Source organism: Furipterus horrens, unplaced genomic scaffold (genome assembly GCF_987537825.1).
Source record: "Furipterus horrens unplaced genomic scaffold, mFurHor1.1.pri manual_scaffold_2, whole genome shotgun sequence".
NCBI classification, from domain to species: Eukaryota; Metazoa; Chordata; class Mammalia; order Chiroptera; family Furipteridae; genus Furipterus; species Furipterus horrens.
This window is the reverse complement of record NW_028327172.1, coordinates 166,885,449-166,913,303: the sequence shown is the minus strand read 5'-3', so window position 1 is coordinate 166,913,303 and position 27,855 is coordinate 166,885,449. Positions and strand designations below refer to the sequence as shown.

The following is a 27,855-nucleotide window of genomic DNA, read 5'->3' as shown; positions in this document are numbered from 1 at the left end:
CTTACAGGCACAGAGCTATTTTGAAACTGATACTGCTTGCAGTGCTCACTTGGTACCAGAGTTTGCAGACATCACTGTGAAGGGGACTTACGCTCATGCTGTCTTTCTTGGTCAGCCAGTGGTAATGGATTGTCCTCTTCAGATAGGCGGGGACAGGGGGTGATGTGTGTGTGTGAAGATTCTCCTTTTTTTCCCCCCCGAGGGGATGTAACGAGCCACCTGCCTATACACACTATGGAAGACCAACAGGAGCCTCCACCCACCACAGAGCTGAGCATCCAGTCCCACAAGTGCTGGTTTCAAGGTTGAGGTAGCCACACCCTATATCAGAGACCTGAAAGCGTCTCTGTTTCTTAGTAAGTCAGAGAAAAGAATTCAATTACTAGGACAGAAGCTAAGCTGCTAGAATAGAGAGACTTCAAAATACAGTACCTGAAGCAAGAAGTTTGATTTTCCCTCACAGCAGCCCAACACAGGGCTCCCACTTCTGGTCTAGCAATGACTAGTTGTTGTCATCCCCCAATGAGCAGTGAGGGAGAAAGGCCAGGGAGCCCCCATCATCCTAGTGGCAAGAACCCTACCTGGGGCTTCAGTTGCTTAGCTAATAAGTCAGGGGGTTATGTTTTGAAGTTGGGGAGGAGTAATACTGGAATCTAGTGATCTCTAGAACAGCGCTGGATCTCACCTTTATTTACTGCATAACTGCCGTTGGAGAAAACTTTTGTTTCAGAAGTTGTAGGCATGCAAATAACCAGGTGCATGTGTACTTTAGTAGCTGTGACAGCAACATGACAGAGGACAGTGGGAGCCAAAGGCCAGCAAGTCCTGCCTAAGAGAGGGGTGGGTGAGTCTGGAAACACTTTCCCGCAGTGATGCCTGAACAAAGGTATTCTTTGGTTTGCTCTTGATCTCAACCTCTCTCATTATTATGACACCAACCAAAATAGGATGCACCCACTGTCTTAGTTTGGGTCCTCCCAGAGAGCAGAGGTGCAGGAGCCTGCTAGGGCTGCCACGCGCCGAACCACACACTGTGCAGCTTAAACAAAAGTTTATCATCTCACAGGTCGGGGGGCAAGAAGTCCAAGATTACAGTGTCAGCCTGGTAGGCTCCCTTCTCATAGAAGGATCTGTTCCAGGCTTCTCTCCTCGGCTTATAGGTGGCTATCTTCATGTTCACCTGGTGTTCTCATTATATGTGTATGTTTGTGTCAAAGTTTCCCCTTTTATAAGGACAGTAGGCACATTGGATTAGACCCACCTTAGTGACCTCATCTTAACTAATTACATATGCAATAACCCTGTTTCCAGGTAAGGTTACATGTGAGGTACTGAGGGGTTAGGATTTCAACATATGAATTGCAGGGGGACACAGTTTAGCTCATAACCAGAGGCTTTGAGGAAAACCTGAAGCAGAAGAGCTGAGAGTCTCCCATCGCATGAGCTCATGGTGGGAGCACAGACAGCCCTCCGAATTCATGTGGGATGCAGGAGGCCCAGGAGATCCCCTCCCCTCCCCTTAGGGAGACGCTTACTCCCACACCACTTCCCTGACCTGGACGCAATTTTCTATAATGTGCTGGCCTCCCAGGGGGATTGGAAAAACTGACAAGGTTGACCTGGGTATCCGCAATACTGCCAGAGACAGTTTAGCTAGTAGTTTGGTGACTGCAAATACCTTCAGTGGGATGAAAAGCCTTCAGGACATTTCAAACAGTAACCACCTGCTGTGACAGCCAGTAGGGAGAATATGTTATTAGAAACACCATCTTGCTGGTAAGTGAGTAGCCGAAGTCTTCCAATGCCCAATTAGCAAAGGCTAAAATTGAAAAAGAAAAAGTATAAAAAGATTAAAAATCTGCGCTCAGTAGGACCTCATAGATATCAGTTATAGTGAGTGAACTAAATGCATTCACCAAATATGTTTTGAGTTCCTACTGTGTGCCAGGCACTATTCTAGGTGCACATTGAGGAAGAAACCACCAAAATGCTTATCCTCTTGAAGCTAACAGAGCTGGAACTGGAACTTATTACCCTCTGACACTTAACTATTGATATCATTTAAATGATAATATGTGCCCCATCAAAATCAATATTTAGATGAGAAAAAGGTTATAATCAATAAAGTTTGGAAACAGTTCAATTTACAGATATTACAGTGGCAATATTTCAGTGGTAGATGTCTGAGGGGTTTTGTGATTCTTTACTACTTCCCTGTGCTTTTCACATTTTAAAAATAGGCATATATTACTTTCATATTGAAAGAAATGAAAGGATAAAGATAATATCCAAGAGACTTCTTGTCTAGTCTGCAAAGACTAGATGAGTTTTACAAAAAGTACTCATAGCAGGCATAAACTTTGGAGTTAGACAACCTTGCGTTCCAGTTCCAGCTCTGTCCTCGTATTAGCTGTGTGACCTAGGTAAGGTCATATTGCTTTTCTAGTTGTATTGTGGTTTCCTAATCTATTAAAGCAGAGGTACTATGTCAACCTTGACCTGTCTGAGTTGTTAAAAGATAAAACCTAAGAGATATAAGCAAGCCTGAAATAGTATTTTGCACATGCTAGGTGTTCAGTGTTGTCTGGGTAGAATTGGGAAAGGCCCCTCAGGCTAAGCCTAGTGCTCTCATGCACTGCTGGTGGGAGTGGAAAGTGGTATTACCTACTTGGAAAATAGTATTTTGGTTTCCTAAAAAGTTATACCCAACGAATATTCCAGGCATTTCACTCTTAGATATTTACCGAAAAGGAATGAAAACTTATGTCTGTACAAAGACTTGTACACAAATATCCTCAAACTGGAAATAACCTAAAAGTCCATCAACAGGGGAATGGATAAACAAACCATGACTATCCACAAAATGGAAGACGAGCAATGAAAAGGAGCAAACTATTAATAGATGCTATAATATGGATAAATTGCAAAATAATTATGCTAAGTGGAAGAAACCATGCATAAAATAGTACATACTGTATGAATATATTTATAAAAGTTAGGAAAAATGCCAGCTAATCTGGATTGACAGAAAGCAATTTATTTATCATTTTGGGATAGGGTAAGGGATAGAAAGGATGGAGGATTACAAAGTGCCAGCTGAAAACTGTGGGCTGATGGATATGTTCACTATTTTGATTGAGGTGATGGTCTTATGGATGTGCCGGAGCTTATGAAATTGTACACTTTAAATATGTACAATTTATAATATGTCTATTTCTTCTCAATAAAAATGTTTTTAAAAAAGTGAATTCTGGCACTTCCTTCCCAAGAGAAAGGAAAATTCTATCACCTTTCTCAGTCAGTCTTAGAGTCTCATAAAGAGAGCAGTGAATTTAGTGACCAGTGGGTTGTGAGAATCCAGACAAGTATTTCTCCATGAGCTATGAGGATGGAGTCACAGCAGGGGAAGAGATTTAAATTTCTCAGCACAACCAGTCTGAAGTTATTAAATTTTAAAAGAATGGTATAGATTTCTGTCCAGACCACAAGACAAAACTATAAGGCAGGGGGTCTACCTTTTTTCTTTCCTTTTTCCTGTCAAAAGCTGATGTAGCAAGCAAAGAAATATAAAATGCCTCATCAAAAAATTAATGCCCCAACATCAGGAGGCAATTGTGTCTGGGTGACAAATTTCAGATGATAAAGAGAGATGCAAATATAAGCCATGCAGGGTTTTTTTTAAAGATAGCAGTGAGACTAGTATCACAATCAAAGTAGAATCTCTGGGTTTGTTTTTTTTTTTTTTTTACAGAAAAGCTAAACTGATTTTGCCAGGATTTAAAATGACAAATAATAAATCCCAGGCAGCAGCAAATGAATTGCAGGACCAAATAGAAGGATTAGATTAAGGGGATTACTATCCCAGCACTGATATCAGAGTTGGGAATTGGTGCTAAGGGTCTAAAACATGTGATTTTGTTTCAGTCTTGGCTGGTGCCAGAGAATAAGTCCCAGAACCCTAAAATGGAAGCAAGAATTCTACACTAAATGTTGTTAGACATTTAAAAACATAGAGATTTCATTGTGGTTTTAATTTGCATTTCTCTGATCATTACAGATGTTGAACATATTTTCTTATGTTGTTTGGCCATCTGTATGTCCTCTTTGGAGAACTGTCTGTCTTTTCAGGTCCTGCGCCCATTTTTAATTGGGTTGTTTATTTGTTTTTTGTGTTGAGTTTTATAAGTTCTCTATAAATTTGGGATGTTAACCCATTATCAGATGTGTCTGTGGGTTGTCTTTTTATTTTGTTGATGTTTTCCTTTACTGTGCAAAAACTTTTTAGTTTGATGTAGTCCATTTGTTTCTTTTTTCTTTTGTTTCCTTTGCTGGGGAAGACATAGCTAATAAAATATTGCTGCGAGCAATGTCTGAGATTTTTCTGCCTATGTTTTCTTCTACAATTTTTATGGTTTCAGGTCTAACATTTAAGTCTTGACCCATTTTGAATTTATTCTTAAGTGAAGTTGCAGATTAACACCATAATGAGATACCATCTCACACCTATCAGAATGGCTATCATCAATAAATTAACAAACAACAAGTGCTGGCAAGGATGTGGAGAAAGGGGAACCCTTCTACCGTGTTGGTGGGAATGCAGACTGGTGCATCCATTGTGGAAAGCAGTGTGGAGATACCTCAAAAAATTAAAAATGGATCTACCTTTTGACCGAGCAGTCCCACTTTTGGGAATATATCTGAAAGAACCCAAAACACTAGTTGAAAAGAACATAAGCAGCCCTATGTTCATTGCAGTGTTATTTACAATCACCAAGATACAGAAGCAGCTCAAGCATCCATCAGTAGACGACTCGACAAAACACCTGTGTGACATTTACACAATGGAATACTACTCAGCCATAAAAAAGAAGAAGGTTTTACCCTTTGCAACAGTATGGATGGACCTGGAGACCATTATGCTGTGTGAAATAAGCCAGGCAGAGAGAGATAAATACCATATGGTTTTACTCATATGTAGAATCTAATGAACAAACTAAATTAACAAGAAAAACAGAGACAGACTCATAGAGAGCAGGATGACAGCTAAGAAGGAGAGGAATAGGGTAGAGGGTGGAGGGGATGAACAGAAAGGAAAAAGGACTCATGGGCATGAACAACAGTATGGTAATTGTGGGGAGTGGGGCATGTAAGTAGACTAAATGGTAATGAAAAAAATATAATATAATTATTAAATTAAAAAAATGAAAGAAAAACATAGAGATGTTATTCACTTGTGGGATACTTTGAAATTACTAAAAATTGGTTTAGATTTTTGTACTTTTAAAAGGATTCCAGGAAAAAAATTAATACGTTGTATATTGTTAAAGAATAGTGGCTATCTAGGTAATTTTAAAGCTGATATAGACTGATAGCTCAAAGTCCCAAGTCATGCAGTAAGTTCACTATCAGCCTGGCTAAAGTGGTGTATGAGAAGCTAGAATCATAGACCCTGAAAGGGATCTTTTAGGAGAGAGACCTGAAAGGGACCTTGAAGAATATCTAGTAAAATGATGGAGGCTGGGGAAGCCTCACCAATCACAAAAACAAGACTATGCATAGCCGAACCCCATTAGTCCAGGGTTCAAAAGCTATACCCCTGCACAATGTTAAAACTTAGGGCAGGTGTTTAGGAAAGACTGTGAGGTGGTGGGGGAATATAAAACTTACGAGAGGAGTTAAGGGAATAAGGCAATGGCTCTACCTTTCACATATTTGACCTGCATACATAAACCCCAAGAGAAAGGAGAGTAACATTTATTGGACTCCCAGGCAACATATGCTGTTAAAGAAAACAAGTATGCAAACAACCCTAACACAAGGTCTCAGGGAGAAGCACATAAATGCTATGAGAAAAATACAAAGGACTCTACCTAGTGCAAGTATGATGTGTCCCTCACCTTAGAAGCATGGCTAGTACTTTTACATCCTTTCTCTGTTGCTCTTCTTCCCTTTTGCTAGGTATCCAGATTACTTCCTTCACTCAGGCTGACCTGACTTCACGGAACATTCAGTATATCCATTCCAGTGAGTCCGAAAAACACTCAGATGCCTTCAGCTTTACACTGTCAGATGGAGTCAATGAGGTAGGTGAGAAGGTTGATTCTCTTCTTGAAAGGGTAAATCACAGAGCAGTCTGCAGAGCAGCTGGTGCTATCAGAGCTTCATTTCCTCTTGCTCTCTGCCAAGGACCGAGGCAGCTTCTGACAGCCCTTGGGGCTCTTGCCCAAGAGAACTCATATTCGGGTTCCTAGTCGGTTCGTCATGCCAGGAATGGTGTGAAAGGGAATATAGAGGGCACCTACATTCTACTTGGGTGGGACTGGGGACATATGTCCCTCCAACCTTTATGTTTCTGCCATTCTAGGTGACTCAGACTTTCCATATTACTATTCGCCCTGTGGATGATTCACTGCCTGTTGTACAGAACTTGGGGATGCGGGTACAGGAGGGAGTGAGGAAGACCATCACAGAGTTTGAGCTCAAGGCCGTGGATGCAGACACAGAAGTAAGAGCATTCCCACTGGGTTCTATGGCAGGATGAGAGGTTGATCTGGTGACAGTTGCCGATCTGTGACTATGCATCCTGAGGGGAGGCCAGAGTGGGGAGGCCAGTACAAGTATCCGTAAAGGACCAAAAACCAGAAGAGACTACAGCCTTCTGGAAAAGAGAAAATGAATACATTTGCAATCAAACTGCTTTTAAACCCTTTCTGAAACCGTAATCCCATGTGACAATCCTTTTAACATGCTGAATTTTTATCATGATTTATAGAAAATCAGGTAGATGACATTTTACCCGATATTTTCATTACTCCTTATTAGCATAAACAAGGGTTTTTGGTACTTACACATTTTTCCCTTCTTTTTACCTCCTTCATTCAAACTTCTCTGGATGGCAACTAATTATTATAATTTAAGTATCCTCAGAGAACTAGGCTTTATTCCGTAAAACAGAGCTTGTAGAGACAGGGTTCTCATTCTCACAATGCTTTCAGATAAAGGGCTGTAATCTTCTGGCATGGTTTAGCTCCCGTAAAAAAGTATCACAGCATTTGTTGATTAGTTCTGTGTGCACTCTGCCCTGTGCCAGCACTCATTCATTTCTCTGTTCACTCTTTCAGCAAATACTGATCACCTACCAATGCTGGGCTCTGCTTTAGTTGCAAAAGACAGAACTGTGAACAAAACACATCAAGTTCCAGCCTTAGGGAGTTTTCAGCCTTTGGTTATGAGGACAGACTATAGGAGAAAGAACGTATAATATCATGTCAGATATTATAAGTGCTCTCAATAAAACTAAAGCAAGATAAAGGAGATAGAGATGGATGGGTGTGCTATTTTATTTATTCTTTTTTTTAAGAGAGAGAAACAGAGAAAGAAACATCAATATGTTTTTTACTTATACGCATTTATTGGTTGATTCTTGTATGTGCCCTGACTGGGGATTGAACCCATAGCCTTGGTGGATTGAGATGATGATCTAACCAACTGAACTACCTGCCCAGGGCTGATGGGTGTCATGTTTTAAACAGTGTGGTCAGGGAAACCTTCTCTGAAGAGCAAAGATATCATAAAGTAGAAGAACAAGCTATACAATCATCTGGAAGCATCACTCTCTGGGCAGAAGAACTTGAAGTGCAAAGGCCCTGTGGTCAAATGTGTTTAGAAACTTTTTAGTTACGACAAGAGGCTAAGAGGCTGGAACCTAGTGAACAAGCATGAGAGGGGAAGAGTGGGCCCAGAGAGGAGTCGTGGGACCATATCAAAGAGGACCTTGTTGGTCCAGGTTAGGCCTTTTCACTTTATTGTAAGTTGGTAGGAAATCATTGGAAAGTCTTGAGTGGGGTTTTCTGTCTCTTTATTTTTGCTTCTATGTGTCACCCTAGAAGCAGTGATTAGAAATGGGAAGTAAACCTCTGTTCTGATGCCTATGGGATTCTGTATATTAAAATTTGGGGAAAGTGGGGGGAAATGTATCAAAAGGAAATGAATATTTTTAAAAGGTCTAGTTCCTATCATCCTTGGAGAGGTTAGATTCAGGTTTTCCTCTGACCCCCAATGGATAAATATAAATGTCTTAGTCTTACAATCGAAGACACCAGAATATAAGCTCAGTTATAGCAACCAATGTAATTTCTCCCCTTAACTTTATTTTCTATATCTATAAAGAAAAAGCAATCCTCACTTTATAAATGTCTTTAGGTTTGGCTACACTTGACTGCCTGTTGTCCATCACTGACACATCTGGTTTCTCTTAAGAATTTCCCTTCTCTTGCATTTCACCTCCTCGACAGGCCGAGTTTGTCACTTTCACCATTGTGCAGCCCCCACGTCATGGCATCATTGAGCGAACCCCCAGTGGGCAACACTTCCAGCACACCTCCACCTTCACCATGGAAGACATTTACCAGAACCGTGTCAGCTACAGCCATGATGGCAGCAATTCCCTCAAAGACCGCTTCACCTTCACTGTTGCTGATGGGACGAATCCCTTCTTTATTATCGAGGAAGGCGGGAAAGAGGTGAGGTGAAAACAGAGAGGGAGGCCCAGCAAAGCAAGCCAGAGATTGTCCAGAGCCAGAACATGGCACTTTAAGGCCAAGGATAGCCTTGCTTGAGTCTTGTTCTGTCATTTATTAATTGTTCTTGAGAAAATTACTTAACTTCTCTAAGCCTCCACTTTTTTTTTAAATCTGTAAAATGGGTTTAATAATAATCACCAGCATCACTGAGACTATGGATCAAAGAGGTGATCTACATGAAGTATTTAATAATGTTGGCAAATCATGAGCACTTTCAGTAGAAATTGAGAATTACTGTTATTATTGTGATATTAGTTCTCCTTTTCCTTTACCCACCCTTTAGTTCTTTCATTTTTCTTTCATCTCTTTTTCAGTAATATCATATAGTTCTAGATTGTCTTTCTCTTCTACATGTCCCTTCAGTCAGCCAAAGTTTCAGTCTCATTAAGAGTATGGCTTGCCCTGACTTGTGTGGCTCAGTTGATTGGGCATCCCACAAAGTGAAAGGTCACTGGTTTGATTCCCAGTCAGGATACATGCCTAGGTTGCAGGTCTGTCCCAGTTGGGGAGCATACAAGAAGCAGCCGATCAATGTTTCTCTTGTATTCATGTTTCTGTCCCTCTCTTTCTCCTTACCTTCCCCTTTCTCTAACAAATAATAAAATTTAAAGAAAAAAAAGGAGCATTGGTTGCCCTGGATGGTGTGACTCAGTTGGTTGGAGTGCCATCCCATAAACCAGATGGTCATGGGTTTGATTCCCAGTCAGGGCACATGCCTAGGTTGTGAGTTCAGTCCCCAGTTGGGGAGTGTATGAGGCAACTCAATCTTTCTCTCTCACATAGATGTTTCTCTCTCTCTCTCTCTGAAAAAAAAAAAAGAGTATGGCTTTTACATCTTAAAGACACTGATTTAAATTCTAGCTCTGCCAGTAATTAGTTGAGTGACTTTGTAAATCAGTTAACCTTTCTAAGCCTCAGTTTCTCTATCTGTAAAATGGGGGTGACACCTACCTTCCTGATATACATAAAGCACTTCGCCCAGTGCCCTTCAGAGGAAACATCCCATCAGCTGTGGCTGTAATCATCCTCAGTGCCATCATTTTAGGACCAGCAGGTGAAACAGGTAAAGACTCTTCTTTTGAGGCCATGCAGCCATCAGGATTTACTTCCTTAAAGAGAATTGTTCCCTTCTATTATTCAGGTGTCTGAAAGAACCATTAAGAGAGCCCCTCCACTACCTTCCCTGCTATTTTTCCTCCTTCCTTCCTTCCTTCCTTAGCTGGGTCTCCTGCAGGCTCATAACCCTCCCCCGGGAATAACTGCAACTCTGGTGAGACCCATGGACACTCCTACATCTCAGGCATCTGTTTCTGACTCTGCAGAAGCAGTTTCAGCGAGCTACGCAATCACAGCTAGCATGCTTCCAGGATCACGAAAGGGTCAGCTTCTTTGTCCTGCAACATTCCTCTCCCATTTTGATGGTGAATGGGAATGATTCCTTTGTGGAAGAAAGTTGTTTCTGCATCCTTTAGAGGCAGACAGCCTGTGAGAAGGGCATTCCCAGCTGGGCAAAGTGTGGGTAGGATGGCTCTCGGGATTTCCCTCCCCTTCGGTGTCTGCACAGCAGCACCACCTAGCAGCTCATCGCTTTCATTTTTTCTCTCCCCCAAACTGCAGCTGCTCCCCAGTTAGTGTGACTTTCAGAAGAGAAGAGATTTTAGAATAAATCAGCAGGAGTGCTACCACTCTGATAAGCATAAAAGGTCGCAGCAGGTCTCCAAAGGGACTGTGTTATTTTAAAAATGTGAATTACTTAGAAGAGGAGGTGGTAGGAGACTGAAGAACCAGCATCTGTGGCCCTGCCTGGCAGCCTGCCTTATCCCCCTTAGAAACTGAGGTGCTGGGTCACATTCACCACATATGTGTTGTGTGTATGTGTGTGTGTATCTGTCTGGGTGAGAATGAAACTATAAGCCAAAATTTCTCTTCACTATTTCCACAAATGCTTTTATTCTTAATTTCTTCTACCCCTTTCCCCCGTATGGATAGTTCTGTCTCAAAAATAAAAAAAGGAAAGAAAAAAAAATTTCTTCCCATGAAACCTCTTTTTATTTACATCTGGCAGGGTTCCACCTGGAGACTTTGACATTAACATTTTAATGATGGTTTTTGTCTGCCTCTCAGGAAAATTTTAACAAGAGTTATTGAAAGGAAAATGATTTGTTTATTGTTTCACCTCAGGGTAATATTGAACTCACTAAAGAATACATAGGTGTGTAAAAGTCAACTTCCATAGCAGGTGAACTTCCAGCGAGAGTGCCACTTATTTCTTGCCTTTCTTCTCATATTGTTTCCTTTATCAATCACTATTCTCCCTTAAGCCTCCTGCCAAGTGGTGTTCAGTGATGGAAACCAGCTCAGTTGCCCATTCTGAAGTTTCAGCTGATTTCAGGGGTTCTGGACCTGACACATTTCAGATGTCAGTAATACTGAGGTTTTTGTTTTTTGTTTTTGGTTTCCCCAACAGATTATGACAGCAGCACCTCAGCAGTTCCAAGTAGACATCCTCCCAGTAGACGATGGCACCCCTAGAATTGTTACCAACCTGGGGCTCCAGTGGCTGGAGTATATGGATGGCAAGGTAATGCCTTTTCATCACACTAACCAACTTGGGCAATAGCCTTGATCCTGAAGATAACTTATGAATAGAACTCCAGTTCAAGCCATGTTCATTGCTAAGTGAGCTGATATTCCTAAGGTTGGAGACCTTCATGAATTTGATTGTAGTTTAACATGTTCATATAAATCGACTCCCAAAATGTAGTAGCTTAACAGTTATTAGGTTGGTCAAAAAGTTTTAGTTTTTACCATAAAATTCAAGACACATTTTTCATTTTCACCAATAACTATATTGATTTGGATATTTTGAGTATGTTGGCTATCTCCAATGTCATATAACGTTGATTATTTTCAGTTATTTTGAACTTCAACTATTCTACCCGACCATGGAGTATGTCCAGCGAGAAATCTCCAGCACAAAACTTCACAAACCACTTTTGACGTATTTGATCAATCAGAGCACCTTCTTCATGCACTGCATAAATCTTTCTTTGAGTTTTGGTTGCCTTTTTACCTTCCTTGAAATAAAGCATAATATGGCAAAAATGTTGTTTATTTTCTTCCACTTTCAATATTAAAATGGCTACGCAAAAATTCACCAATTTTGATAAGTTTTTAAAATATGCACACTGATATGACAGCTGTCACAATACAATCTAACAAAATTGTTTCAAATGAAGTTAAGGACAACTAAGTGCTACTAGAGCCATGTTACAGAAAGAAAAAAAAAAAAACTTTTTGGCCAACCAATGTTTTTTGCCCCCCTACGTACAGGGTTGAATTCTAGGGCTCTATCTGAAGATTCAGAGATGTAGATTCCTTCTGTCTTGTTGTTCTGCCATCATTGGCTTGTTGCTATTGACCATAGCCAAATCTCTGCAATTATTCATCAATATTCAAGCCCACGAGAAGAGGAAAACAGAAAAGTAGAGAGCAAGGCGTGTATTTCAGCAAGTGATACAGAAATTAAACACATCTCTTGCACTCATATTATTTTGGCAAAAATTGGTCGTATGCGCCCATCTGTTGCATGGGAGGCTGGGAAACAGAGCCACTACCTGGGCAGTCATGGGCTCAGCCAGAAGTTTATTAACTAGCAGAACGGAAGGATGGATTTGGTAAGCATCTGGAATGTGCCATTGATGGGAAGGAAGTATTTTTGTAGGTGTCCTCAGAGGAATACTTCAGAAATTTCTTTCTCCTTTGTCGAAATCCCAATTTGGTCATTTTAAGATATGCCATAATTCTCTCCTGGTAACATGTCTAGCGTTAAATTCCTGTCCACACCCAAACACACACAGTTCTTCAGTTCAGTTTGGGAACTGGTTTCTTTCTTCTGCATGTGATATTCCCTCTGAAATGTGGATTTTCTCATCTCCATGGAGCGGATTAGTTGGTTGTACAGGCACACCTCAGAGGTCATGTGGGTTCAGTTGCAGACCACTGCAGTAACGTGAGTATCAGAGGAGAGAGAGTCATAATCTTTTTTGCTGGTGGAAGGTCTTGCCTTCAATTTTTAAAAGACACAACATCTGTGAAGCACAATAAAACAAGATATGCCTGTATATGTAGCTATTGGACTATAGCTTTCCACTGACTTAACTGGAATTTTTAAATACGTGAAACAAAATTAGTACAAACCTTTTGCACTATTTTATTTTTTTCCATATTCAGGACTTTCCCATTCTCTTCTCAACACTTTGCAGTTAGTTTTCTGCTTTCCACCCCTACCCTTCTGCAGGGATAGACTCTTGTCAAAGTCACACTCACCTCTATTTTGTCAAGTTTAAAGGTCACTTATATGTCCTTACTTTACTGGAGCTAGTAACATTTAATACTATTGACCAACCCTTTTTTCTTTCAAACCTTTGCTCTCGTTAAATATTTGTTAATTGAGGCAGTATATGTGAGTAAAATTAGGGCATCATATTTATCTGACTCAATTGCCAGCATTGCGGCTGACTCCTTTAAGATATAAAATGGCCATCTTTCCTGTATAGTATCATTCTTTAAAAGTCCCAACCTTCTTTAAAGGCCAAACTCAAATACCACCATCTCAAATCCTTCCTTCCCCAGTTCAGATGGAATTAATCTCTCCCGCTCCCCAAAAGTATATAGCACTCTTTTGTATTTCCCGATATAGCTCTTGCAACAACTACCTTGCTTATCAGCCTTTCTTTCCCAATAAAGTGTGAACATGTCAAGGTCAGAGGCTGGATGGTTTTTATCCTCCTAGCCTCTTCAGTACTGACAGAGTTTTCCATTCAGTAAATGCACTCCGTAAATCATTGTTGAACTGAATTAAACCGGAGTCACAGGGTCTTGTTCTTGTTTTATTCCCACCTCAGGAATTAAATTTAATGTGTTTCTATTCCAGGCAACCAACTGGATCACCAAGAAGGAACTGCTGACCATGGACCCAGACACGGAGGACCTGCAGCTTGTCTATGAGATCTCAAGGGGCCCACAGCATGGCTACGTGGAGAACAAGCTGCAGCCTGGCAGAGCGGCTGTGACGTTCACACAGGGTGCAGACTCTGGGACCCGGGAAATGGGAGGAACCTATTCTAACACTACTCTTCCTACCTCCCTGATACTACAGCCACTGCTGGCTTCTCACCCCTATGTTACCTATTTGCAAACAAATTGATCCTTTAGTGTTTAACCATCCAACTTTGGAATTTTACTTCTCTGATATTTTTTTCCTGTAACTCTGAATTATGTCCCCCCTCCCCCCCCCCCAAAAATCATCTTTACTATGCTTCCTCAGCTCCCAAATTACTTTAGGTTTGGGCCAGATTTGCTGAAAGGGATCATGTGATACTGCTTGGTTTTCTTTTAAAATAGCCACCAGACTTTATGAAAGATCTGTGATCCTGTGTGGTTTATTTTTTGTCCTCTAGGGGTCATGGATTTTTTTTTTTTAATCAACATGGGTAGATTCCTTAGTAGAAATGTTTTCCTGTTTTGAATCATATCAAGCAGACTATTCTGTATTTCAGCTTTTCAGAAGCTTTTTGGAGTCTTCTAGCCATCTTTGAGGAGGGACCTGATTGGGAGCGATTACTGAGGAAATGCATGTTACAAGTCATGTGCCGTATTTCCTGTTCCTCACTGTCCTCAGTCTCATGTGCTCCTCTATGCTATGTTATCTGTGCCTTGCATGGGTGCTGTATTAATCTGATCTCAGCTTTCCTTAGCTTTTCTCTTCTTCCAAAGAACCTTATTGAGAAGGGAGTAGTGTGGATATGAGCATATTTATACACAGAGGAAGTGGTCGAAGGCTTTTCTCCATCAGCTCTCAGATTTGCCTCTAACATTTCATAGGCATTTATTAAAGTGATTTTTTGCTGAAACCCTGGCATTCTCACTTTACAACAGTGTAGGGTATTTCCTGTACATAAAGGCGGCCTTTTGTAGCACAAAGCTACAGGATCTTATTTTTACATCTGGCAGAAACATTTATTTGTTCTTGAGACCACAAAGTTTATCTATGACCCATTAGAAGAATAAAGTGAATGTGTCGGTGTGGGCATCTATGAGGCTGTTTTTACAACCCTGGGTTAATTCCCTGTGTCTTTTTTCTCACAGAGGATGTGAACTTGGGGTTGATTCATTACGTGTTGCACGAGGAGAAGATCCATGAGATGGTGGATAGTTTTCAGTTTCTGGTGAGAGACAGTAAACCCAATGTGGTCAGCGACAATGTCTTCCATATCCAGTGGTCCCTCATCAGCTTTAAACATACCAGGTAATTGTATGTTCTTCCTGAGAATTGAATCAGGCAAGCAGAGGAGTTGGGATGGTGCACCCTGTGGGTCTGCTGTAGTTGTCTGATAATGGTGGTGCTGATAACAATAATAATAAAAAACTAATTGTACTAAATATTTCTTGAATGCTGTATGTTCCAGGCACTGTACTAGGTACTTGGCCTATATCACCTTGTTTGATACTTGCAATTATGAGATGAATACTATTGTTAACCCTACAGCACAAAAAAACATAGAGACAGGAAAAAGTTAAGTATCTTGTCCAAAGTCACATAGCTAATCAGCAGTGAAACCAGGATTTAAGCCCAATGATCTTCACCATTGTGCTTTACTGCCTCTCCACTAAGTACTTTTGCTTTTCGTCTTCCAGTCTGAGAAGTTAATCCAGTAGAACTGTTAGGGGGAGAATACACATTCAAGTTCGGCAAATAATCACTGGCCCAGAAGAACAACATCTTTGCCTTCCATCTACATTCTCTCTGTTCTCAAGCTCATATTCTCTCCCTAGCTTTTTTGGTATTCATAGGATCATATATCTTCAGGGACAAATTCATAGCTTAATGCAGACAGCTCTTTAACATGCTTTCATAGTCTGTTGGGGAGTTGAGAGGCAACCAGAGAGGAACCAACTGATAAAGGGGGCAAGCACAGTGCTGATTTTATAGGTTAAATTATAACTAGGATTATAATTTTTGTGGATGGAATAATTCTTTAAATCTACACTTCAGAGACTCACTACTCTAAGAAATCAGTTTCATGATAAGTCATAGGAAAACTGGAACTTAGGGGGAGAAGGGAAAACATACAAAGTTGGGTTTATGTGCCCCACATGTAGGCTATTCTATTCTTACTCACACATGCTTGGAGAATTAGTGGAAAATTAGAATCAACTTTTATATGTGTAATGTTTTGCTGTTATTTACGCCCCCCTGTCTCTTTTTTATCTCCTTCAAAATTAATTGAATGAGACTGATTGTGTCTGCTGGAAACCCTCTAATGTCTAATGGACTAAATAGTATAGAGGGCCCCCAAAGCTACCAAGGACCATCCCATTGAGGCACTGTGCCTGCCACCCTCACAGAAAGAAGACACAAGCCCAGGTCCAATGCCCATCCTTGGTGATGAAAAACAAAGCCCAGCTGATGCACCACTCACTGAATGCTTAATATAAATTAATAGCACTGGCATAGTTTGCCTCCTATTTTGCAAAAGCAATACAAATTCCTAGCAGCAAGCTTAGTTAGCTCTGTGTCTTAGTCCATTCAGGCTGCTACAATAGAATACCATTGAGTAGGTGGATTTTATTTCCCACAGTTTTAGATGCTGTGCACTAATCCCATTTATAAGGGCTCTATCCTTTTGAGCTAATCACCTCCCAAAGGCTCCACCTCCTATTGTAATCACATGGGGGGCTTAGGATTTCAACATGAATTTGAGGGTGACACAACCATTTAGCCCATAGCACCGTGCCAACTTCCCTGCTGTCATAAAGTTCCATTTGTCTAATCGCCTGTGTCACCTAGGCCCAGTTCTCATTTTCTTACCTCCGGCACTGCCCTGACTCCTCTCCACACCTTACACATGTCCTGGAGATCTGATCCAGTCAGTCCCCACCTGAGCTAAGTCACTGCTTTCCAAGCAGTATTTTCCCTAGGAACCCGCTGACCTATGCTGATTAGTCTACAGCACTAGGGAGAGACCGTCATTTCTCCATGTTCTGAAATACGAAGTTCATAGCTCCTTTGTGTTGCCGACTTCTAAATGACTTCCCACTTTCTTTGAAAACGAGGAAGGTACCGTTCTACATCCACAGCTTCCACGGTCACTTGGCACTGTGACTGCCCCAGGTGAACACATTTCCTTAATTTGCAACCCAGCTTCTTAGAGTAATCAGACTTCCTCTTCTCTAAAGTGCCCGATGCCGTAAACAAACCAGAAGAGATTGGCATTAAACAGGCCGACTCTTTATAGCCCAGGGGCAGGATTTCAGAGACTACCTTTTTGTGTGTTTCTAGCTACAATGTCAGTGAGAAGGCGGGGTCTGTCAGCGTTACAGTGCAGAGGACTGGGAACCTGAACCAATACGCCATCGTCCTGTGTCACACGGAGCAAGGCACTGCCAGCTCCAGCTCCAGGCTCAGCTCCCAGCCTGGGCAGCAGGACTACGTGGAATATGCTGGCCAGGTAGGTGTGCAAGGGGGTCTCTGACTCCTGAACTGCCTGCGAGAGCTATGACGTGGTTGTGGCTACTGTGGCACGTTCTCACTTCTTTTTAACCCACATCCCTTTCCATTGGCATCTTTCCTCAAGTAATTTTCCTGTGTTCCTTTCCCACAGTACTTTGTTCTTCACGGTCTGCATCATCTCCATTGACATTCTCACTGCCAAAGCTGAAGTGGTGTCTAACTTCTCAGTCTTTACATTTTGCTTCATTACAAAAAAAAAAAAGTCTCCAAAGCGTCGTGTTCTACATTCAGCCTTTGGAGTCCTAACCCTTTTTCTCTGCCTTCTTTACTTGAAGGGAGAGAGAGAGCATGCTTGGGGAAACTAGTTGGGAAGCTCTTGGGTGGGCTATGTGAGAGATGATGGGAGTTTAAGTTGAAATTGTAAAGTGAACAAGTGCAATTATACGGAGAGAAGTGGGTGGATTTAACAGATGAGCAAGTCAGCAACAGAAAGGATTTAGCAGTGCATTAGGTAGTGGGACAGAAGGGGAAAATTGATGGTGACGCCCCTTGCTAAGAAGGGACACCACATGAGGAACAGGTTTGGTGAGGGGGTGATCTTGGCTTTGCTTTGAGTGTGAGTTGCCTTTGAGACAACCAGTGGACAGCTACATACATTGGTAGGGAGTACAGAGAGGAATTCTCAGGTAGAGAGAAAAATCTGTAAGTATCTACATAGCAGCGGTGGTAATTAGTGCCAGGGTATGAGGGAGAGAGAGCAAAGGGAGAGAATGAAAGTGAAAGAGAGAGGAGGGGACTTAAACAGAACCCCCTTTACAGCAGAATGCCCTCTATTTGTCATCTTTTATGAATGGCACAATGCCTGGCACTTGTTAGGTATTTATTAAATGTTTTTTCAAAGTAATTCATTATTCTAATGGCAACATAAACAACAGAAATCATAAGAGGGGTGGGATCTCTCTGAGGCATTTCAGCTGGGCGCAGCTAAGGCCGCTTATGTCAAATTTAAATGAGGAATTATAGAAAGAAGAGATAAGGTAAAGAGTCTTTTAATAAAACGATAAAAAGAGGCATGTACTCCTGTATTTCAAAGAAAGATAAAAGGAAGTATGTTCTAGATCCTAAATAGAGATCTGTGGAGTGTTTCATTTTGTTGGGAGTGTTTTGAAATGTGGAGCTTAGTAAAAATTTGATTAGCTGATTAGATAGTAATTTCTGTTGATGGAAATTATGTGGTTTTAGAGGTTTATGACTATTTTTACACGTTTCACTTGTCTTGTTTACACAAAGTGCATTCCAGGCCCATTTCCTGCCCTTTCAATTTGAACAAATCTATAGCCTTGTTTCCATTAGAAGGTTTTTATCTTCCTCTTTTATTTTTAGACAAAGTAAAACTATAATAAATCCTTATAAGTTTCACAATTATATGCACATAAGTAATTTCTCTCTCTTTTGTACCAGGCTAAACTTATTCATATTATAGATCTAACCCATCTTATTGGCAAAGGTTCTACTCAAATATAAAGTTAAAATTTAGTCTGACTTATTCACAGTGTGACTTTTCCTGAATTCAAACTTCATTATACAGTAAATTCAGATTCTATGTCAGTTTTCTTTGTAAAATAATATGATGATGGTAATAGGTTAATATCTTGCATATTTTTAGTGCTTTAAAATAAACTTAGTGCTTTCATTATACATTGTCTCCTTTAGTCCTCCCAATAAGTATGGGAAATAGGAGTATTGTTATTGTTATTTAACTGTTGAGGAATCAGCTGATGTTTGTCAGGTTTCAGAGCCTGATTCAGCTTGGAACTAACAAAACCAGGACTTTAGCCTAGAACTTCACACTCCAAGTTCAAATATCTTTCCAGTTAAATTTGCTGCAGATGGAAGGAGCTCTAAGTAATGAAATGAATCTTGCTATCCCAACTGAGTTAACAAAACAAGATATGAATAGTTACCTACATGTTTTACTACAATCACCAAATGGTAAAGGATGATATCTTCAACTTCCATGTCCCTATTCAGTAAATCAGTCCCAGCTGCAGATGAAGAATGGGAAGAGGGAGCCACGTGTTCCAGGTGATATAGCAAATAGTTGGGGCTAGAAGAACCAGCTACTGCATTCAGTGCTCACTGGACTTGGACCCTCTTTTCCCATGACACCCTGTGGGGGCAGAGCAGGAGATGCTGAGGCGTAGCTTAACACCTTATTGTTTCCTTTGTGACAGGTGCAGTTTGATGAGCGAGAGGACACCAAATCCTGCACCATTGTCATCAATGATGATGACGTGTTTGAGAACATTGAGAGTTTCACAGTGGAGCTCAGCATGCCAGCATATGCCCTACTAGGGGAGTTCACCCAGGCGAAGGTCATTATCAATGACACTGAGGACGAACCCACATTAGAGTTTGATAAGAAGACCTACCGGGTCAACGAGAGTGCTGGTTTTCTATTTGCACCTATTGAAAGAAAAGGTCTGTTGGCGCCAAAGGTGACAAAGAACTATATAATAGCTAAGGTTTATTGAGTCCCTTTTATGTACCAAATGTTCATGTACCATATTAAGTCCTGTGTGTACATACTTTACATGTATTAACTCATTTAAATCCACAGCACAATCCTAATAAAGATCCTATCTACTTGAGTACTGTCGAAAGCTTCTCTTGTTGAAGTTATTAGCACACCCATTATTCTTTAATGGGACTAAAAGACTGTTTATATTTGGTCTTGCAAATATTCATGTACTCAGGATTCTTAATCAGTCACCCAATCCATAAAATATTTATAGCCTTGGTCAAGGAAGGAAGTTATAGTTTATAGGAACTGATTTCCCATCTTAGTTCTTGAAAGACAGAAAATGTATTTAAAGATTTCCTTACATAAATGTCACATATAGAGAGATCAGATGAGAAATAAACTGCATGTAGGAACTAAAGGTCAGTTCTTGAGGGGCTGAAAATCAAACCAAAGATCCTATGGATTCATGATTGTGCAATATTGAAACTTTAAAACACATGGAAATTTAAACTTCATTCAAAGCCACACAATGCTTGTAAGTGATTATGTCAGGGTTTTAATTGAATCTGCTGACTGGTTATTGGTATGACAAACACAGTAGATAATGCAAACCCTTGGTGGTGCCCCTTGAGAAACAAGCCCTCATTCATTGCTCAGGGCCTGCAAGCTGGGCCCAGAGCAGGCTGTCCCCCAGGGCAGTGGCAGCACTAATAAGTAATGCTGTATGTACAGGGAGGAGGATTTTGTTTTGTCTTCCTTTATTTTTAAACAAGCTTGTTTTTTCCATGGGCATTAAAGTGCAGAAGTTTATTCAGAAAAGCAGTAAATGGTGCTCATAGCACTACCTTGAGGACGCAATTACTTTGCTACTTAAAGTACCAAATAGCCTCTTATCTTGCCACCCGCTGTGGTCTTAGATGGTGGGCAATGAGTCTTGTGAATTAACAGAGCACAAAATTCACAGAATAGGAAATCCATTTTAAGTTGTTTGGTGAAGTATCTGGGATATATTATCTCCTCAAATGGCTTATATCATAAGCTCAAGAGAGACTGCTATGCAGGAAGGTTTCATGCAAGAGTGTGAACACAAGCAGTGACAGAGTATGACAGAGGGAACCAAGCTTACTAATTTATCAGAAATTTTAAAATTTGAAAAGTACTCATTCAAATGCTTTGGTTTTCTTGCCATTTTGTGTTTCAGGAGACTCAAGCAGCAGTGTATCTGTGACTTGCTATACCATCCCTAAGTCAGCTATGGGAAGCAGTCTCTATGCTCTAGAATCGGGTTCTGACTTCAAATCTAGAGGGATGTCTGCTGACAGTCGTGTGATATTCGGGCCTGGTGTGACCATGTCCACTTGTGATGTCATGCTTATTGATGATAGCGAGTATGAAGAGGAAGAAGAGTTTGAGATTGCCCTGGCAGATGCTTCTGACAATGCCCGCATTGGAAAGGTGTCATCGGCCAAGGTGCTCATCAGTGGTCCCAATGATGCATCCACTGTGTCTCTGGGCAACACGGCTTTCACTGTCAGTGAGGATGCAGGTAATGAAGAGCATCTCAGGGGTTCCATCACCAATCTCTTGATTTCTTTCTTGAATGATTTCCTCTTAGGTTTGAGAATGTCCTTAAGATATTGTGAATGTCATTCCTCAGTGACACCATTATTGGTCTAAGACATTGTATAATGCTAGTCATTGTGACCAAGAATGGAAAGAGATGAAGAATAGGGAGTTTCATTCACTTTTCTTGCTCTGGTTACTGATGGCGGGGAAGGGAATGGTCTGGCTTACAGCTTCCTTGGCTGACCCCTGTGGTATGTAAGGGAAGCATGGTTCTAAGCATTGAATGGATATATGCTATTTAGTACACTTCTAGCCTTGCGGCATACCTCTTCAGGGGAAAGGCTAAGGGAGTAAACCCCGACAGAAAATCCGGAGCCGGAGTCCCTAAGGCGGTTTGACGTTGTAGTCAACACTGGCAACTCCTGCGGCGCACCTGAAGCCAAGCTGTATTGACTCTGTCTTTCCCCTTGGATCCTTCAGCTGCGAAGAGAGGGGGGGTCTGCTGCATGGGCAACAGCAGACCCTCCATATCACCCTGCCCAGGCTTTGTAGCTTCACTGGAGAGGACACTCCAGCGTCATCGCAAGATGTCGACTCAACACGGGAGGAGACAGATACCGGTTATAAGCTCATCCGATTGGCGAAGGAAACGAGCGCCAGGGGTCTCCTCTGACGGTGGGAGAGGTCATCGCACCTCACTGGACAGCTACCGCCCGCCTCAAGCTGGGCAGCCCCCAGCCAATTAGGTGCCGTCTCGCCATGGCTCGCCTGCCCCACTGGGTGCGTGGGGATCAGAGAGGCGTCTCTCGAAAAGTGGGCCACAAAACACTCGCACCAGGCAATTCCAAGCAAACAACAAGAAAGAAGCCTCCAGCTCTTCGCCTCGCTAGCTGGAACATCAGGACCATGTGTCCCGGACTTACTGCAGACCTTCCGTGGATCAATGATGCCAGGAAAACCGCCGTCATCGACATGGAACTGGCACGACTAAACATTGATATTGCGGCTCTACAGGAGACCCGGTTGGCCGACAACGGAACTATCAGAGAAACCAACTACACCTTCTACTGGCAAGGGAAGTCTCCGGACCAACCAAGACAGCACGGTGTTGGGTTCGCTGTGAAGAACACGCTTGTTAACTCCATAGAGCCACCCACAGGAGGCACAGAGAGATTACTTACCCTCCGATTGTCAACAACTTTCGGCCCAGTCAGCATTCTTAGCGCGTACGCCCCAACCCTCTGCGCCACCACCGAAGAGAAAAAACAGTTCTACTATGCACTGGATGAAGCGTTATCCAAGATCCCCAGAAGTAACGCTCTTTATCTCCTTGGAGACTTCAACGCAAGAGTAGGAGCCGACCACATGGCCTGGCCCACCTGCCTTGGAAACTTTGGGAGAGGAAAGATCAATGAGAATGGTCAGCGACTGCTTGAGCTTTCGTGTCACCATGGCCTGTGCGTGACAAACACATTCTTTAAGTGCAAAGAGATCCACCAGGTGTCATGGAGGCACCCCCGCTCCCGCCACTGGCACCAGCTTGACCTCGTCATCACCAGAAGAACGGATATTGGCAGCACACTCCTCACCCGCAGCTACCACAGTGCAGACTGCGACACGGACCATGCCCTCGTGGTAAGCAAGGTGCGCATAATGCCGAAGAGGTTGCACCACTCCAAGATGAAGGGTCGCCCACGCATCAACACCAGTTGTGCCAGCAACCCAGTTAAGACCCAGCAATTCATCAACAGGATGGAAGATGCACTCGGCGAGGGAATGGCGGCAGATGACATTATCGAATCCAATTGGCCACGTCTCCGCGATGCCATATACAACTCCGCCATTATTGCTTACGGGAAGAAAGAGCGGAAGAACGCTGACTGGTACGAGGCTCACTGGGAAGAAATGGAACCCGTGATCGAGGCTAAGAGGAAGGCCCTACTGGCTTACAAGGCCACGCCCACTCCCAGTACACTTCACGCTCTACGGGCTGCCAGGAACAAAGTCCAGAAGACCGCCCGCCACTGTGCCAACACCTATTGGCTAAACCTGTGCAGAAGCATCCAGGAAGCCGCTGATATAGGCAACGCACGAGGAATGTATGAGGGTATCAAGAAGGCAACAGGCCCAATCCCCTCCAAGATCACCCCCCTTAAGTCCGAGACAGGTGAGGTCATCACTGACCAGGAACAGCAAATGCGGCGGTGGACCGAGCACTACCTCGAGCTGTACGCGACGAGGAACACCATAACAGACACTGCTCTTAACGCCATCCCAGACCTACCAGTCATGGAGGAGCTAGACACCCCACCTACTGTGGCAGAGCTCGGCAAAGCCATCGACCGCCTTGCTTGCGGGAAAGCACCAGGAAGCGACGGAATCCCTCCAGAAATCCTAAAGAGTGGGAAACCAGTCCTGCTACAGCCGCTCCACCATCTACTCTGTCTCTGCTGGAAGGAGGGTTACATCCCCCAGGACATAAGAGACGCCAACATTATCACCATGTACAAGAACAAAGGAGACCGCAGCGACTGCAACAACTACCGGGGCATCTCTCTCCTCAGCATCGTCGGCAAAGTATTCGCCCGGGTTGCTCTTGCCCGCCTGCAGACCCTTGCTTCCTGCGTCTACCCAGAGTCCCAGTGTGGCTTCAGAGCTGGCCGTTCAACAGTGGACATGATCTTCTCCCTACGCCAGCTGCAGGAGAAGTGTCACGAGCAGCATAAACCACTCTACCTCGCCTTTATCGACCTCACGAAGGCGTTTGATCTGGTCAGTCGAAGCGGACGCTTCAGCTTGCTACGGAAGATTGGCTGTCCACCACATCTGCTTGCTGTGGTCATGTCCTTTCACGACAACATGCACAGCACGGTGTCCTACAACGGCGCAACCTCTGAGGCCTTCCCAGTCAGCAGCGGAGTAAAGCAGGGCTGCGTCCTCGCGCCTACGCTGTTCGGAATCTTCTTCTCCATGCTCCTCCAATACGCCTTTAAGGACTGCAGCAAGGGTGTCTTCATTCACACCAGATCCGATGGCAAGCTCTACAACCTGGCCTGTCTACGAGCCAAGACCAAAGTCAAAGAGGTGCTCATCCGTGAGATGCTCTTCGCCGACGACGCAGCCTTGACATCACACTCCGAAGAGGGACTCCAGCAGCTAGTCACTTGCCTTTCCCACGCATGCAAGGAGTTCGGACTAGCCATCAGCCTGACGAAGACGAACGTTATGGCTCAAAGCATGGGGACTCCCCCATGCATCACCATCGACGGATACACCCTGGAGGTTGTCAACGACTTCACTTACCTCGGGTCCACCATCTCGAGCTCTCTGTCAGTCGACTTGGAGGTCAATCGGAGAATCGCCAGGGCAGCCACAGTTATGGCCAAACTGAACCGGCGAGCGTGGAACAATTCCAGCCTCACTGAGAAAACCAGACTGCGCATCTACCAAGCCTGCGTACTCAGCACTCTCCTCTATGGCAGCGAGACGTGGACCACCTACGCAAGGCACGAAAGGAAACTCAACAGCTTCCACATGAGGTGCCTGCGACGCATCCTGCATGTCGTCTGGCAGGATAAGGTCCCCAACACCGAGGTGCTGAAGCGAGCCAACATGAGCAGTTTGCATGCAGTTCTTAGTGAGAGACGCCTCAGGTGGCTCGGCCATGTCAAAAGAATGGATGCAGGCCGTATCCCCAAAGACCTCCTCTACGGCGAGCTAGCAGAAGGCCGGAGGATGACAGGGCGCCCAAAACTGCGGTTCAAAGACATCTGCAAAAAGGACATGACACAATACTCCATCAATCTCAACACATGGGAAGTTCAAGCAGACGACCACCTAGCCTGGAGGCTCGCAGTCAGGCAAGGTACGTCACGCGCAGAGGCTGCGCGCAACGAGGAGGCGGTCCAGAAAAGATCGAGGCGGAAGCAGCGTCAACAGCAGCAACAACAGCCATCTGCCTTCACCTGTGACAAGTGCGGCAGGGATTGTCACTCCCGAGTCGGACTGCACAGCCATTCTCGGCGGTGCAGATAGACTCTCAAGAAGCTACGCCATCGTCTCTCGAGACGGACGGCTGCCAACAACAACAACAACAACAACAACACTTCTAGCCGCTAAAACAGATAAATTCTAAATTGTTAGTGTCTCCTCCAATGAAACTCTCTCATTCATATAACAGCCCAAAGTAGTCGGTGGGCAGATTTCTTCCACGCAGGCTCGACCCTCTCCTGGATACACAGGGGTCTTCCGTGTGCTGTTGGCAGACATACTACCAGAAGGGGCAGCAGCTGTGAGGAGTATCTACTAATTGGAGCCACTTGACCAAGACCTTTCACCTCTTTGAAGGTGATGTTTTGAGGAATAGTGGGAACTAATATTTTTGAGTACTTACAGAATGCCAGGTACCATGCAATGTGCATGTCATGCATTCTCATTTAATTTTCTGTAGAGAAGATAACATTAAAGAGGAGAGCAAATGAAGACCCAGAGAGGTTAAATAAATCATCAAAGATCAAGCAGTTAATTTGCCAGAGCTGGGATTAAAAGCCAGACCTTATTACTATGCCATGTTTCCTTCCCCATACGCCAAATGCCCAGCCATGACTACATGTCACTCTGCAACATACTGACTAGAAAAATGTGATTGATGGGTTTTCATATAACCTTTCTCTGACCTTGATTGTGAAAATAGCTAAAAATATATACGTATATTATTAGGACTCTATGAAGTATGATGTCACAGTGGACCAGAAGATAAGCTTCATTCCTAAGATAAGCAATAAGCACATATGGTTTAAGTAATGATGTGTGCACCACTCAGATAAAATGGGGAAATCAAACCCGTTAGGAACATTTAATTAGGAACATTCAGCTTCAGGCCCCATAGCTTCCCCTAACTGGTTCTTTCTTTCTTTTTCTTTTTTTTTTTTTTATAATTTATTTATTTATTTGTTTTATTTTATTTTATTTTATTAGAGAGAGGGGGAAGGAGAAAGAGGGAGAGAAACATCACTGTGTGGTTGCCTCTCACTTGTGCCCCCAACTGGGGACCTGACGTCCAACCTAGTCATGTGCCCTGACTGGTGGTTCTTTCTTAATTGACTATTTTCTAGTTCATCCCTGAAGCGCTAATCTCTGAGTTTCTTCTCCCTAAAAAGGGCTTGAAATGTTGTTCAATGGATCTTCTCCCTTAAATTCATTCTTCTTCTGTGAACAGTCTCCTTTTTGAAGCCACAAAACTGCTTTCCCCTAAGGGCTCTCTCTCCAGCATGCCTCCCTGAGGCCCTCCTCCAGGTCTGCTCTTCCCCTTGAAGTCAATAGAAGAGTGGGGATCCCTCTCAGCCTTCCTCGGACTTGCACAGGAGCATCCCTAAAGTTGTATTTGACAAGCCAGCAGGATTAAACTGCTGTGAAGGAAATGTTGTTGTGGAAGCCCCACTGATCTTCTGGCTCAAGGTTGACCATGGACATCTCTATGATCTTACTTCAGGCACAGTGAAGATCCCAGTTTTCCGCCACGGAACTGACCTTTCTACCTTCACATCTGTCTGGTGTGCTACGCGCCCCTCAGATCCAGCTTCTGCCACTCCGGGAGTTGACTATGTTCCCAGCTCTAGGAAGGTTGAATTCGGGCCAGGTGTCACTGAGCAGGTGAGCATACAGTGGTGAAAGGCTGGGAGAGTCTGTTAATGTTGTGTCTGGTCCACTCTCCAAACTCTCTGGAGGATGCTAAACTCCCCTTGCAATAGTACTATCTTCCCTTTCTTCAAAAACACAAACATACAAACAAGAGAACAAATCTAGGCAGATTGTCTACAAACTCTCCAAGTGACATTTGCAGCATCTGACATCCAGCACCACAGATTTAGGGTAGAAACCACACTTGCTGGATGTAAATTATTTAGAAGCAAAACACCTAAGGGTATATGACAAAAAGAGTATAATTTTATGGATTAAAAAAATGTAAGATCACTAAAGAAAGGCAAGTTGTTGCCTTTGTCCTAATTTCCCAGAAACAATGGGTGTTTTGTGTTCAGCATTTCAGTAAGGTTTGCTTGAATTTTTCTTTATTTTAATTTAAAGTTATTCTAAATTGAGATGTAATTTGCATCTAGCATTATATTAGTTTCAGGTGTACAACATAATGATTCACTATTTGCTATATTGTAAAATGACCACCACAATAAATCTATTTAACGTTCTGACTTTTCTTCTAGGATTGCACCTTAACGATCTTGGATGACACTCAGTATCCAGTAATTGAAGGGCTGGAGACATTTGTGGTTTTCCTCAGCTCAGCACAAGGGGCCGAACTGACCAAACCCTTCCAGGCTGTCATTGCTATTAATGACACATTTCAGGATGGTAAGAGACTGGGGGTGCCAGCTGGTGGTTGTCTGTAGTTCTATTTTTTCCTTAACTTCCATATGTATGACATTGGAACTCATTCACATTTCATTCAAGATATGTGCATAGTATGTGTGTGTGAATGCATGTGTCTCTGTGTGTACAAGCACATGCATGCACACACTTTTACATAGAAATATGAAAAAAGAAATAATTGTGTTTCTGGCATTCTGCTAGATATACAAAAAATATATAAGCCTTGGTTGGGCCATGTCCTCAAAGTTCATATTAGAATATATCATGATAAATGACCTAACAAT

The 27,855-nt window shown here is 42.8% G+C and overlaps 1 protein-coding gene across 1 annotated transcript in view; it reads left to right on the top strand.

Moving 5' to 3' along the window:
• The window catches only part of FRAS1 (Fraser extracellular matrix complex subunit 1), a 461,942-nt gene that overhangs the window by 388,160 nt on the left and 45,927 nt on the right, over positions 1-27,855 (top strand). The window contains exons 48-58 of the mRNA XM_090266724.1: positions 5,959-6,083; positions 6,365-6,505; positions 8,295-8,522; positions 11,050-11,163; positions 13,519-13,669; positions 14,733-14,892; positions 16,927-17,095; positions 19,332-19,578; positions 20,823-21,167; positions 26,679-26,839; positions 27,406-27,553. Of these exons, the coding sequence (XP_090122850.1) occupies positions 5,959-6,083; positions 6,365-6,505; positions 8,295-8,522; positions 11,050-11,163; positions 13,519-13,669; positions 14,733-14,892; positions 16,927-17,095; positions 19,332-19,578; positions 20,823-21,167; positions 26,679-26,839; positions 27,406-27,553 (1,989 nt within the window). The remainder of the gene's footprint in view (positions 1-5,958; positions 6,084-6,364; positions 6,506-8,294; positions 8,523-11,049; positions 11,164-13,518; positions 13,670-14,732; positions 14,893-16,926; positions 17,096-19,331; positions 19,579-20,822; positions 21,168-26,678; positions 26,840-27,405; positions 27,554-27,855) is intronic.